This window comes from Acanthopagrus latus, chromosome 1 (assembly GCF_904848185.1).
Source record: "Acanthopagrus latus isolate v.2019 chromosome 1, fAcaLat1.1, whole genome shotgun sequence".
Classification (NCBI taxonomy): Eukaryota; Metazoa; Chordata; class Actinopteri; order Spariformes; family Sparidae; genus Acanthopagrus; species Acanthopagrus latus.
In genome coordinates, this window is record NC_051039.1 from 21217750 (window position 1) to 21231432 (window position 13683).

Below are 13683 nucleotides of genomic sequence, written 5' to 3' on the forward strand. Positions count from 1 at the left end.
GTGACTGGGGGTGGATCTGTGGTCCAAATAAAAGACCTGCGTTTGAAAACCACTAAGAGGAGACTAAATCACAGCCAGTCACAGCAAGCAGGACAAGGAGATTAGTGAGATTTTATTGATCTTTATTGATTTGTTTTAGCCCCTCCCTCCACATGGAGGTAAGAGGTTAAGATCTACTGCAGAAGTTGGTTGGGGTTTACTGTACACATTTACAGAGGGCGGTGACAATGCTGAGAAAATGCTGAAAATGCTGAGATTTACTGAGAAATCCAAAATATTTTAGCATTAAGGTCAAGTATAAAAAGAGCTGAACTTTTTATTCTGATAGATATGATCCCATTATATCACCATCACGTCTTGGTAGAATTCACACTCAATTTCCAGGTCAAACTTCCAAAAGGTTACAGTGATCATGAGATCTCCTCTTTCATTTGAAATGAGCTCCTGGGTGGCATATTTCTCATATTTGGTAGAATTTTTGGGGAACAGAAGAGCTTAAAACTGATAGTCAGTCTTAGAGTCATAAAAAGGGGTTTTGTGAGCCAGTTAGAGAACAGCCTCCATAACAAGTTGTTCGCCTGCTGTTTGTGTCCATTTATTGTAAATGGGTTTAAAACAGCACAGGCTAATATTGTCCTTCAACAAACTTAAGTAGTTTTCCGATTTAAACTGAGCATTCATTGAATGTAATGTTGATTTTTTTTTTTTTTTAAGGCACAATATTGAGGATTCTGTGATTAATTTCAGTGGGTTTAATCTTTGTCGTGAAGGGTAACAATTTTCAGGATGAAGCTGATACCAACTGTAATGAATTACTTGAAGTGATGAAAAACTGTGACTGAACTGGAAATCACCTTGAGCAACTTCAAGTGTTGTTCCCAAGGAGGGATGCTGCCCTCTGGTGGTGTCTAATGGTACAATACCACCATCAACAGCCTCCTAACTTAGAATAGACTCAAGTTTAAAATTTGCAGTGCAATGAAGTTGTTTTTATGACCCTGTAGGCTTCTTTGGATGCTCTCTTGGCCTCACAGTCTTGGCTTATTAACAATGTCTCATCTCTTTCTCTCCTCGCTTTTCTTGCATCCTTGATCTCTTTCTGCCATACTCATCTATGCTGCCGTAAACCCAATCTCTCCTGTGCTACAACACCAATACCTTTTTTTCTTCTTCTCTATTAATTATCCCCCTCCTTTTGTCCCTCCTGCACCTTTCTCTAATTCCTCCTTCCTCCTCTTCACAATGTCTATCCACTGACCTCTCAGGGCTATAAATCTGTGGAGCGCGCCACCTCTTTTAGATCCTGTCTGAAGAAGGAGCTGGCAAGCAGATAAGTACCAACAACAGCAGAAAGTTGGATTCAATGCATGACATTCATTCAACTATCTGACTTCTATCAGTAGCATCATAATGGGGTTTAAATGATCTTTCCAGCCCAGTCATTAAACGTTACCTATTATCTACAACTTATATTAGGAAAATGTACTAGGGTGTATTAGCCAGGGGCAGTATGACTTCAAATTGGCAGTTACCTGGTAAACGAAGGTTTCATGTTGCTAGCTCAGTGTCTATTACACAATACACCCCTTGCTCAGACACACATGTCTTGACATTCATCACGTTTTACAACCACACTAGTGGTTGGTTACTTACTAACACTTCCTTAAAACTGTAATATTTCCAAGGTCACTATACAATGTGCCTGTATGTGCACCGGGTTGCAACTGTGGGTTAATGAATGTCCTCATTTTGGAGAGTCCAGAGTGTGCAGACTGCTCATAGTTATGTGCAAAGTATTTTTTAACTTTTGAGAACATTTTTTCCTCAAAAATTGGATGAAATGAAGGGAAAGCATCCCGAAGAGTCTATTTTCTTATGACTGGGAAAAGGTGTTCTGTAGCTATATTATAACTCATAGTTAAGAGAACTGGCATCTGGCTTCCAGAGTGACTGTGCCTCCTTCTGCTGTGTGTTTACCAGGTGAAGCGCCAACACCACACCTCCTTCTCCAGCTGTGTTCGCTCTGGAGCCAGACGACAGGTGCACCAGCTCTTGAGGAGGTTCAAGGAGAAGCCGTAGAGGAGGAGAGTGAAAGAAGGCAAAAAAACAAATGGAGGAAGAAGTCTGAGGGCAGAATAAATGGCATTTGGGTTCTGGCTTTTCTAGTCATTGACCTGAGTTAACAACATTGCATTTCCAAGGGCAGATCTCCAATGAACTTGTGATAACTAAGCATGACCACACACAGCTGACAGATGCTCTGTATTCTGATAATGAGCAACATCATTCCGTTTTTGGTTCCTGTTTCACAAGTCATGTAGATCTGATGTCAGTTATCCCAAGTATGATTTACATTCTTATTTGTGTATTAAAACAAAGCAGCATTAGATTAGACGTTGATTACTTTGAAGAAGGTATGAAGAACTGAAAAAATATGTCAATTTCTTTTCAATTAAGCTGTTAAAGAATATTTTAATGATTGTACTTATTCTGATCCGGCCAAAAAAGTGTAAAGTACAGTATTTGTTTCATAACTAATGAATGTGTCATATACAGAATTCTATTTTCACAACTACTTAGCAGTTGTTGAACTGTGGCGTTATAAACTGTAACAGCTGAAAGAGCACAACAATAATTAAGTCATTACAAAATTGATTTGATGATGATGACATTAACATTTAAATATTAAAATAAATTCTACATAATATATTATATTAACATACAGAACAGTACAGTGAAAAATTAAAAGGAGGTATTGTGAATATGTATTGTCCTCACCTCATTTTAGTCATGTCAGCCTTTTTTAACTTAAATTTGGTTTGATGTCATCTAGCTAGTAAAGTTGTATACTACTATTTTATTGCACGGAGTGACTATATAAACGCTATTACAGTTAGGAATGCTTTATTATCATAATATTACTAAAGCAGGAAAACTTTGAGCAGGTAGTGACCGCATAGATGATAAAAGACAAGGGACCATGCTGATTATTTTTATTTTGTAATTATAATATTCAGTTTAAGATGACCGAATCCTTATTGCCTTGACCTATATGTGTTTCAGAGTCTCATGCGTGTGTGTAGGTGCCTTCTATCTATTCCCTTTATCATCTCATTATCATCATGTCACATAGCAAATCAGACTTTGTACCACATAATTCAGCACTATGTTGCTTTTAACAGCAACAGAACATTGAATATGTCCATAACAATGTTGTAATATATCATGAGTCACTAAATATAATTTTTGAATGTCCTGTGTGTGAAATATGGAATATATTTTGAATATTTTGAAAATGAAGGAAGAAGTCTAGATGAGTAAAGAATGGTGGAGTCCGGAGTTATTTCGCACAATGTACATTTTTGTCATTGTCTTCCCAATAATTCATTTATTCGTCTCATCAGTGGACCTGGTGAACAACTTTTCTTGCATGAATAAACTTTTTTAGGAAGACCTACGCAGTCCGTGGTATTTATTGCGCATGCGCAACGAAATCCTTTACGCAACCACCGTCTAAATCGTAGGCAGACATGTAGCAGCAGGGTTTGGCGTCAAAAATGCACAATCCTGCAACACAAAAGAAGGTCCCTCGGGCTATCGGCTCCAACATTGGTGAGTTGATTTTAGAAATGTTGGCAGCATTGGAGTGTCGAGAAAAAGGTCACGTAGTTGACACCACAGCGCTGTGTGTGAAACTGGCGACTCACTCAATAAACACGATAGCGCTTAAGCTAACTTCGCGTTATGAGGCACCGTAGATTATGTGGTTACTCTCACCAGTACTGTTTTTTCTGTGCTGAAGTCAGCATTTAATAAATTTTAATCTGTGTTTAAGTAAATTAATCGAAGTATTGTTACCTAAACGAATTTTACGGTTACCTGGCCGCCTCTGTGAGTGAGACACCTGTGGTAGGTAACGTTATCTAGCTAATATTAGGAGACATATAAGGTTTTGCTTGCAGATTGTGAGGTAGCAGTTTTAGTTTAAAAAAAAACAAACAAACATAAGTATAACAGCCCATTTTGACCGTAGGCTATTTTTTTTATTGTGAATGTTAAGAGCTCTTGACAAGTTTGAGCTGAAGTTGACGTAATGTCGCCTGAACAGCGCCCCCGTGTGTAACATCGACCACACTGCTGGTTTAAAGCATGGAGAAAACTGAGGTAGCTATACACCGGTTTTCTATGTTACGGCAGAAGGGACCGACGGGCGCGATTTTCAGCGTACTATGACGACGGCTGTAAGTTTTCATATAACTATTCTTTATGCGTGAGTGTTGTCTAAGTTGAGATTATATATCGCTAAAATAATATCCGCAAAACGAGCCGGATCTAGGGTTGTCGTTCTAAACGGAACTGTTTTGTTTTCCAGGTGTCTGTCAGGAACATAATCACCGACGCACCGTTGAGCATTTATCTTGTGTAAACGATGTAAATCCACACTTAATAACGCTAATAACGTCTTACCTTCTCTCGCATTGTTTCTTAACCAAGCAGTCCGATATATTGTCAAAGTTACGTTTTACATAAACATCAACAAATATATAAAATGTATGGTTGTGTGTCGCTCACTTCGCAAAGCATTATGGGTGTTTTGAAATGGAACGCTAACAGTAAAACACCAGCTTTAGTAGCAATTCAGACTAAAGTCACATTTCGTGCGTGTGCTACGATTAAAGTTTGTTTCCTCCTTTTTAATCGGTTATTTTGGCCATGTGTTTGGCAGCAACGATGAACCCTGACTGAGAATGATCGTTCTGTGAATGACTCTCTGTTTTCACCCTCCTTCAAACTAAGACTATACTTTCAGGGATCATTTCTATAGTTTCTAACTTGAGAAATGTGCTTCTAAAGTGTTTGGTCTCGCTAACCACGATGATGAGTCGTGATATTCCTTCCTGAGCGTGAAGCGGATGGAGAGTAATGATTCATTTCATAAGCTCTCTATCATTGATGATTGTTCTGTACTTCTTCATGGAGTGCTGAGGGAAGGAATATGAGCAGAGTGGTTATATATGTGTAAAGGAAAACTATTAATGCTGATCAATTGTGGTAGTCATGGGTCCCCAATGGCTGTGATGTCTTGCTGTAGAAAAGACATTGCCATAGTCAACTTTTATAGCATATGCACAGAGTTAAAAACATGTACAGTACTTTGGAATGTGTTATGGTAAGTATTATCTTGAAATATGAGATGTACAAATGAAAGGAATAATCCAACAGCAGGTTTGAGCAGGTCAGAAATTCTGCTTTATGATATATTGCAGACTACAATGTGTGTCAAATGTATATGATAATCTTTCCAAGAACCATCTTTATACCTCATAGCAGCCACTTACCTAATGCTCATTACATACATTTTTTTCTTTATCTCAGTACTGCCTTAATCTTTTGTCTTTACAGTGTCACAGCTGTGCTGTCAGTGTCATGCTGTGATTTGCTGTGCTATGCTGTATCATTTACATAAAACCACATGGCAGGATGAGATGCTGCAAATGGAGGAAGGTTAAACAGAGAGGAACCCTGAGTGAGAATGATTCTCCTGTGAATCATGTTGTGCTTCTGGCTGAGTTAAAATTACTTTCTACTTTCAGGGATCATTTCTATAGTTTCAGACTAAGACTATACTTTCAGGGACACATAAAAATAATCACACTGATCATGTTCTCTTCCTCAGAACTGATAAAGTACAAAATGATCATCAACAACAGAGGACCTATGAACTGACAGTGTTGTGCCTGAACGCGTTCAGTGAACGATTGTTCATGAGCTCGTTCATGTTTTGGGCAAATGTATTCTGCCTGATTTTGCCTGATTGTTATTGTGAACGCGTTCATTGTGGCGTTTGTGAACAGCGCTCTCAAAAAAAAAGTTTTACTTCACTCAAGAGAGTGCCAGCTTTCCATAGAGCCTTCCAGGCGAAAACCAGCTGAAACACACCATCAGCAGGCCTTAATTTGTAGCGGAAACTCACCCAATCTGGCAACACCATCCACCACAGAGTCGTCCCACGGCATGCATCATCAAAATGCAAAGCACTGAGGCAAAAACAAAGGAAGGTCGAGGGTCGGAGGGTGATGCGCCGCAGAAACGCTGTCGGAGCTGCGGAGGCGGCTAGCCACTGTCTGACGCACCGCTCTTTCGGAGACAGTAAACTCCCAGCGCAGCCGGTCTCACCCTGGCCGCTGCACCGGGCGCCCGCAGATAGCACTCTCCTCCGGGCAGAGAGGGGGGTTCAGTTCAACATTTTACCCCCTCGCGTCTAGCCTGAGGGCGGAGGGACTGCGTTTATGTCTATGTTTATGTCAGACAAAAATGGACCATGCAGTCCCAGAAACAATGGCATTATCTCAGCTTAACTATGGTTGCACTATTTTATAACTAAACACATCATGTGCCTTTGTTTACATTTCAATTCGAACTAGAACTTCCTAGAGGAAAGATTTATGATTTAAGATTACTTTTTGAATTTAAAAATTATCAACAGGTACTCTAATGAATTATTTGTTTATTACTACTTACTACTGAATCAATGTCGAAGCATTTAAATCAATATTGACTCAAATCGATATTGAATCGAATTGCAACCTAAAGAATCGAAATCAAATCGAATCATGAGGTTCTTAACAATACCCAGCCCTACTCTGCCTCCACCATTAATACAGCATCTTTGTATGGTTACTTAAAACAATTTTATGAAAAGGTCAGTGATGATCCAGGTGGGAAAAATCTGACCTTTTTGTGTGAACTTCGCCTGCCAGGTTTCAAGAAGCAACTCCATACATCAACAGCAGCAAACCTGAAATGGCACATTGAACTAAAGCACCCGGCTAGCCTTTCAAGGTATGTGCGAGTGAATAAAAAATCAAAAGACACAGCAACGGCAAGCCAAAACAGGTCCTCAACCACCCAAATCACATTAACAGCGTACAGTAGCAGCTCTGTTGTCTTCATCTCCCAGCCCCAGCTGGACAACCTGGTTTTGCAGTATACTGTCAGAAACACATTTCGCAAGTCAGAAACCGCAGAAACGCTCCCTGAAGTATAGTCTAAGTTTGAATGATGGTGAAAACTGAAGGTGTTTCACAGGACAATCATTCTCACTCAGGGTTCATCTTGGCCATCATAAACCTAAAACATTTTCTCTTCATGATTAGCAGAACAAAGTTGTTTAAGCCCCAATGTTCAATCATTACTAGACAACAAATCCTCCAGAGGTGATCAGACAGACAACAAAATGGAAGAAATATAATAAAATCTGTTTTCAAGTACACTAACATGGCCACTAACATGTTCACTGTTTATCTTCCTGTAATGATTAACTTTCGTTTTAGTGATTTTGGCCCATTAACTTATTGATCATCTACTTGTTTTCTGAAACTTAAGCAAAGCCTTTCAATCCATGTTGTATGAAAACCTACAGCTTGACGTCTCAATATTTGTAGATTTGTGTTGTTTGTTTTCCTTTCACAGCTGTACCTCTACCACTCTGATCATATCCCCTTCTTCAGTACTTCATGAAGAAGTACAGAACAATCATCAACAACAAAGAACATATAAACTGAACAATTTCTGTCAGCTTCACGCTCACAAGGGAATATCACAACTCATCATCGTGGTTAGCGAGACCAAACACTTTAGAAACACATTTCTCAAGTCAGAAACTACAGAAATGATCCCTGAAAGTATAGTCTTAGTTTGAACGAAGGTGAAAACTGAAGGTGTTTCACAGAACGATCATTCTCACTCAGGGTTCATCTCTGCTGTCAAAAGTCTCCTCCAGTTGCTGCATCTCTACTCACTGTAGAATTTCAGAAACAGAGAAATGAATGCAGTAAATTTGCCAGAACCTGAACAAAGAGAATAACTTAACAAATCTTGATTATCAAGGTTTTTGTCTTTAATCAACACATTAATCATTAAATTCTTTAGATGAGCTCTAAAACTTAGTCAGCCTTTAATCTGCAATCTAACTGACTAATAATATTCTCATGCAAACAATCTGTCTTTATAGAAGTTTTGTAATTGTTCTCAAGAGTTTTCTTTTTCTTGTATAAACTCTTGCAACCACTCTGATCATATTCCCTTCCTCAGTACTTCTTGAGGAAGTACAGAACAATCATCATTGACAGAGAACATGTGAGCTGAGACATTGTTCTCTGTTACTTTCACACTCTGAAAGGAATATCACAACTCATCATCGTGGTTAGCGAGACAAAACACTTTAGAAAAGCATTTCTCAAGTGAGAAACTATAGAAATGATCCCTGAAAGTATAGTCTTAGTTTGAATGAAGGTGAAAACTGAAGGTGTTTCACAGGATGATCATTCTCACTCAGGGTTCATCTCTGCTGTCAAAAGTCTCCTCCAGTTGCTGCATCTCATTCTGCCATGTGGCTCTTATGGAGACTAAACAAACACCAGACAGTACAGGTAAGGCTGCATTATTTCACCAGTTTTATAATGTCGGTATTTTAAAAAAAATCAACGATGATCACTTTCTTTTTGTCATAATTAGAAAAGGAAAATCTGTTGATTATCTTTTTAGGTTACTCTACTCTACAGAATTTCAGAAACAGTGAAATGTCTGCAGTGAATCTGCCAGAACCTGAACAAAGAGAATAACTTGACAATTCTTGATTATCAAGGTTTCTGTCTGTTAATCAACAAAACCATTATTACATTCTTTAGATAAGCTCTAGACCTTAATAAGCTGTTAATCTGCAATGTAACTGACTAACAATATTCTCGTGCAACCAGTTCATCTTTATAAAGGCTTTGAGATTATTCTTAAGTAATTTCATTTCCCTGTACAAATTCTTGCAACCACTCAAAACATATTCCCTTCTTCAATACTCCATTAGGAAGTAGAGAACAATCATCAACAACAGAACAGGAACTGAATCCTTATGCTCTATCTGCTTCATGCTCACAAGGGAACATCACAACTCATCATCGTGGTTAGCGAGACCAAACACTTTAGAAACACATTTCTCAAGTCAGAAACTATAGAAATGATCCCTGAAAGTATAGTCTTAGTTTGAATGATGGTGAAAACTGAAGGTGTTTCACAGGACGATCATTCTCACTCAGGGTTGAATTTGACATTATTCTCTCCATGATTAGCAGAACAACGTTGTGGTAAATCTTCAGTCATTACTAGACAACAAGTCCTCCAGAGGTGATCAGACAGGAAACTAAATGGATAAAGTATGATGAAATCTGTTTTCAAGAACACTAATATTTACATCATAAACCTCCTCCAGTTGTTGAACCACAGCGCAACACAGCCAATCACTGAAGGCCACTGACAGCACAGCTGTAACACACCTGGAATTCTCATGCTTGAAATGACAAATTATCAAAGTCGTTCTGTCTTTCAGTCATCCGTTATTTAATTCCTCATATGAACACTAAAATGGTTAGGGATTTATTGGATTAACTGGATTCAGCAACAACATTGTTGTCTGTTTTTTATCTGTTACAGGCAAATAATGTTTTATGTATATTCTGGAGAGTCTGTACAGTGCAATCGGTGGTAGTTGTATTGAATTATAAATTATGTTTGGAGAAAAGAACATGTTTTTTGGAGACATTTCTGCGATGAAACCAAATTAATTGTAGACAGGTTAGTGCATTTAAACCGTGTGAATGTCTGTTTGTAGCATCTGAACCTGGACCTGAGCAGCTGGAGGGAATCACTGGACAAGTAGCTGCTGAGCTTGTTGAGATGTGTGAGCATCCGGAGCAGATGAGAGTCCAGACCTTCCTGGATATCAGCAGCGTGGCAAGGCTGCTGCACATCAGACTGAGTCAAAGAAGCTTACTCAGCAAGATCAGAGTGACGCAGGAGCTGAATCTGAACATGGAGCCACTGAGATGTATTTTCACACCATGACAGCTTAACCCCTCTTGAAGTGGCTGACGGGGTTCACCAGCCACCATGCACACGATCAGCAGCAGCTTAACTTCAGCTACAATATGAGTTTGCTAAGGTTGGTGGTGGAAAACGTGTTTGGACGTCTAAAGGGTTGCTGGAGGAGCCTGGCCAAGAGAAAAAACATTTCAGCCGCTTGTATGCCAGATGTCGTTGTTGCTCGTTGTAAAGTGCTTTTTTGTTTGTTTGTTTTTCTTTATAGCGGGATCAAAGTTCAGAAACTCCCAGAAGTGGAACTCATCTCACTACAATGACTGTGGACACAAATGAATAGTAAACATGTGTTTCAAGTCAAAATGAGAGGAAAGGTTTCAGTATGGTTTCTAAGGTTTAGATCATACCTTGTGTTTTTTAACGGCTTTGTATGTTGGGCAATCAAAAGGCTCTGTGTTTATATAAGAAACAGGATGTAGATCAAACAGGTGCCTTCAAAAAGAGAATGTGGTCTGTAGCTCAGTCACTCTGGCTCTTGGACCTCACAGCTGCCAGGTACACTGGCACCAGCAGCACTTCATATCACTGCAATAAGTGAAGAGTAGGATGAGGTGTGGACCTCTATCTGAAACAGTTTGATGTCTCAGTATCAACAATATTTATGCTATTGTTTTACAGCTGTACTTCCACCACTCTGAACATACTCTCTTCCTGCGTACTCCATGAGGAAGTACACAACAATCATCAATGACAGAACATGTGAACTTAATAATCACTTTCTGTCAGCTTCACGCTCAGAGGAGAATATCATGACTCATCATCGTGGTTAGCGAGACCAGATACTTTAGAAGCACATTCCTCAAGTCAGAAACTATAGAAATGATCCCTGAAAGTCTGGTCTTAGTTGGAACGAAGGTGAAAACTGAAGGTGTTTCACAGGACGATCATTCTCACTCAGGGTTCATCTCTGCTGTCAAAAGTCTCCTCCAGTTGCTGCATCTCGTTCTGTCATGTGGTTCTTACGGAGACTAAATGTCACAAGGCGGAATGTGATTTTGATTTTATTGTCAAGCATGCTTTTACCTTGAATTGGTGTTTTTAGTGTTTGTTGAAGTGTGTGCGTGTGTGTGTGTGTGTGTGTGTGTGTGTGTGTGTGTGTGTGTGTTTAAATGTTGGTTTTACTTCCGCCTCGTGATTAAGATTAAGGACGTGCACCTTGAGCCCCCCCCAAAAAAGTTTGGACTAGGTAAGATAAAGAGGGGCAGAAGAGAGGCAGAGGACGGATTGGAGAGGCTGAGCGAGACCATGGGGGAACAGAGAGAGAGAGCCCACGGACTGAGGAACAAGAAACGGAGCACAACGGCGCATCATGGAGGGAGAAGAACGGCATCAGCATTGGCCTGGAGGAAATCGAGGACGACACACAGTGAGAAACAAACATCGGTCGCTAGCAGCTACAAGTGGGAGAAGGTGACACTTCTCCCTTCCGCACAAGTCTCTCAAAAGACCGGTGTGTGGTTGTGGTGAATAGTGGACAGAACTGTGGTGGCGATGGGAAAAAAAGGACATTTGACTGGCTCTGAGTTTTCTTTTCCACAGGCTCTGCCCAGAGAAGGAGGCATGAGAAATTAGAGTGGACCCCAGCAGTACATGAACTCTTAACCTCCTGCCCCTGTGTTGCAGCATTATTTTATATGTTTATTGTTTTATCTGTTTTAGCTGTTTGTGCTCTTTTAGTTCTTTAGGGAGGAACTTCGAGTGATTTCAAAATAAATATTGTTTCTCCTCTATTTTGATTGTGTTCACTGTTGTAAAGCACCACTTGTTTTTAACTGCGCTCCCCTGATAAAATGAACCTTTTTAACATTTTTATCCAAATTTTAATGTTGATTATTTTAAGAGGTCCTAGGCCTCAAACCAAAAACCCAGGTGGCGTTGTTGGCCCTATTTTATCTTCTTTTTTTTTTTATATTAACCTTTCCGCCCGGCTCACATAAACATAGACCAGGCAGTACAGTTCAGGCTGCGTTATTTCACCAGTTTTTAAACAATGGGATTTTCAAAAAAATACAATGATCACTTTCTCTTTGACATAATTACAAAATGAATCTCTGTTGATGATCTTTTTAGGTTACTCTATAGAATTGTAGAAAACAGAGAAATGAACACAATAAATGTGTTTTTTAACAAGACAAACATTTAAACTGAAAGTATCTCTTCCTGTAGTAATGTCAATCCACCAACTGATTAAACAACTAGATTTTTCAGTTTTAGTACATTTACATTGTAATATTACTAGAAACATAACTCGTTTTACTTTCATATCTTGGTTACCACTCTGATCATACTCCCTTCATCTGTACTTCATGGAGAAATACAGAACAAACATCAATGACAGAGAACATGAAGTTAATCATCGCTCTCCGTCAGCTTCTCGCTCAGAAGGGAATACCAGGACTCATCATCGTGGTTAGCAAGACCAAGCACTTTAGAAACACATCTCTCAAGTCTGAAACTATAGAAATGATCCCTGAAAGTATAGTCTTAGTTTGAACGATGGTGAAAACTGAAGGTGTTTCACAGGACGATCATTCTCACTCAGGGTTTGTCTCTGTTGAAACCCTCCTCCAGTTGCTGCATCTCATTCTGCCATGTGGTTTTATGTAAATGACAACACAGCCAATCACTGCATGCCACTGACAGCACAGCTCTGGCATGGCATACAGACAAGAGATTAAGGAAGTGCTGAAATAAAGAAAAAACATTTGTATGAGAGTCTTTAGTAAGTAACAAAATAAGAAAAGTAAAAAAAAAATAAAATAAACAATACAGTGACTACATTTAGCCAAATTTCAAAGTACTGGTGAGAAAAGAGTTGAATTTCTTTCACTGACTGGAAGAAGTAAGACAGACTAACACAGTTCCAGTTTACATTCATGATACTGTAAAAGTCTGGTAAATGAAAGAAAAGTGAATCCTTTTTAATAATTTTACAAAATGAGGAGTGAGGTTGCTGGAGGACCACATTCGGCCCTCAAGCTGCCTGTTGAGTAGGTCTGGTGTTGAAAGTCTCCCTGTTACAAATTGCTGCCTGTGAAATAAAATGTGACAAATCTGATGTTGAAGTTGTTAACATGAAATTAAAAGCTTTAGTGGCAGTTTCAATTAACGTACTTTTATTTTGATCACTTCTCATGAATCGGTCATTTTTGGTCATTTGTGGCAGCAACGATGAACCCTGAGTGAGAATGATTTATGAATGATCCTCAGTTTTCACTGTCCTCCAACCTAAGACTATACTTTCAGGGATCATTTCTATAGTTTCTCACTTGAGAAATGTGTTTCTAAAGTGTTTGGTCTTGTTAACCACAATGATGAGTTGTGATATTCTTTTCAGAGCATGAAAATAACAGAGAACAATGTCTCAGCTCACATGTTCTCTGTCAATGATGATTGTTCTGTACTTCTTCTAGAAGTACTGAGGAAGGGAATATGATCAGTGTGGTTGCATGAATTCATACAAGGAAAAGAAAACACTTGAGAACAATTACAAAACTTTTATAGAGACAGATTTTTTGCATGAGAATATTGTTAGTCAGTTACATTGCAGTTTAAAGGCTGACTAAGGTTTAGAGCTCATCTAAAGAATTTAATGATTAATGTGTTGATTAAAGACAAAAACCTTGATAATCAAGATTTGTTAAGTTATTCTCTTTGTTCAGGTTCTGGCAAATTTACTGCATTCATTTCTCTGTTTCTGAAATTCTACAGTGAGTAGAGATGCAGCAACTGGAGGAGACTTTTGACAGCAGA

General features: G+C 39.0%; 1 protein-coding gene and 7 non-coding genes across 14 annotated transcripts in view; 3 read left to right on the top strand and 5 right to left on the bottom strand.

Moving 5' to 3' along the window:
- micu3a (mitochondrial calcium uptake family, member 3a) overlaps positions 1 to 3453 on the top strand; it is a 29030-nt gene extending 25577 nt beyond the window's left edge. For 4 of the 7 annotated variants that reach the window (XM_037075036.1, XM_037075353.1, XM_037075189.1 and 1 more), the window contains one exon: positions 1981 to 3453. In XM_037075036.1, the coding sequence (XP_036930931.1) occupies positions 1981 to 2079 (99 nt within the window). In that variant the 3' untranslated portion in view covers positions 2080 to 3453. Of the gene's footprint in view, positions 1 to 1265; positions 1335 to 1977 lie in introns of those variants that run through there. The other 3 variants (XM_037075265.1, XM_037075438.1, XM_037075112.1) reach the window with 2 other exon arrangements.
- Positions 3454 to 4794: 1341 nt separating this feature from the next.
- LOC119029759 lies at positions 4795 to 5010 on the top strand. The gene has a single exon (XR_005078073.1). It is a non-coding gene; the product is annotated as a small nucleolar RNA U3 (small nucleolar RNA).
- Positions 5011 to 7483: 2473 nt separating this feature from the next.
- On the bottom strand, positions 7484 to 7695 carry LOC119029773. The gene has a single exon (XR_005078076.1). It is a non-coding gene; the product is annotated as a small nucleolar RNA U3 (small nucleolar RNA).
- A 371-nt stretch (positions 7696 to 8066) lies between these two features.
- LOC119029775 lies at positions 8067 to 8282 on the bottom strand. Its single transcript, XR_005078077.1, has one exon. It is a non-coding gene; the product is annotated as a small nucleolar RNA U3 (small nucleolar RNA).
- A 542-nt stretch (positions 8283 to 8824) lies between these two features.
- LOC119029776 lies at positions 8825 to 9036 on the bottom strand. Its single transcript, XR_005078078.1, has one exon. It is a non-coding gene; the product is annotated as a small nucleolar RNA U3 (small nucleolar RNA).
- A 1522-nt stretch (positions 9037 to 10558) lies between these two features.
- On the bottom strand, positions 10559 to 10772 carry LOC119029836. The gene has a single exon (XR_005078107.1). It is a non-coding gene; the product is annotated as a small nucleolar RNA U3 (small nucleolar RNA).
- A 1430-nt stretch (positions 10773 to 12202) lies between these two features.
- On the bottom strand, positions 12203 to 12416 carry LOC119029770. Its single transcript, XR_005078075.1, has one exon. It is a non-coding gene; the product is annotated as a small nucleolar RNA U3 (small nucleolar RNA).
- Positions 12417 to 13160: 744 nt separating this feature from the next.
- Positions 13161 to 13376, top strand: LOC119029787. The gene has a single exon (XR_005078082.1). It is a non-coding gene; the product is annotated as a small nucleolar RNA U3 (small nucleolar RNA).
- Positions 13377 to 13683: the final 307 nt, after the last annotated feature.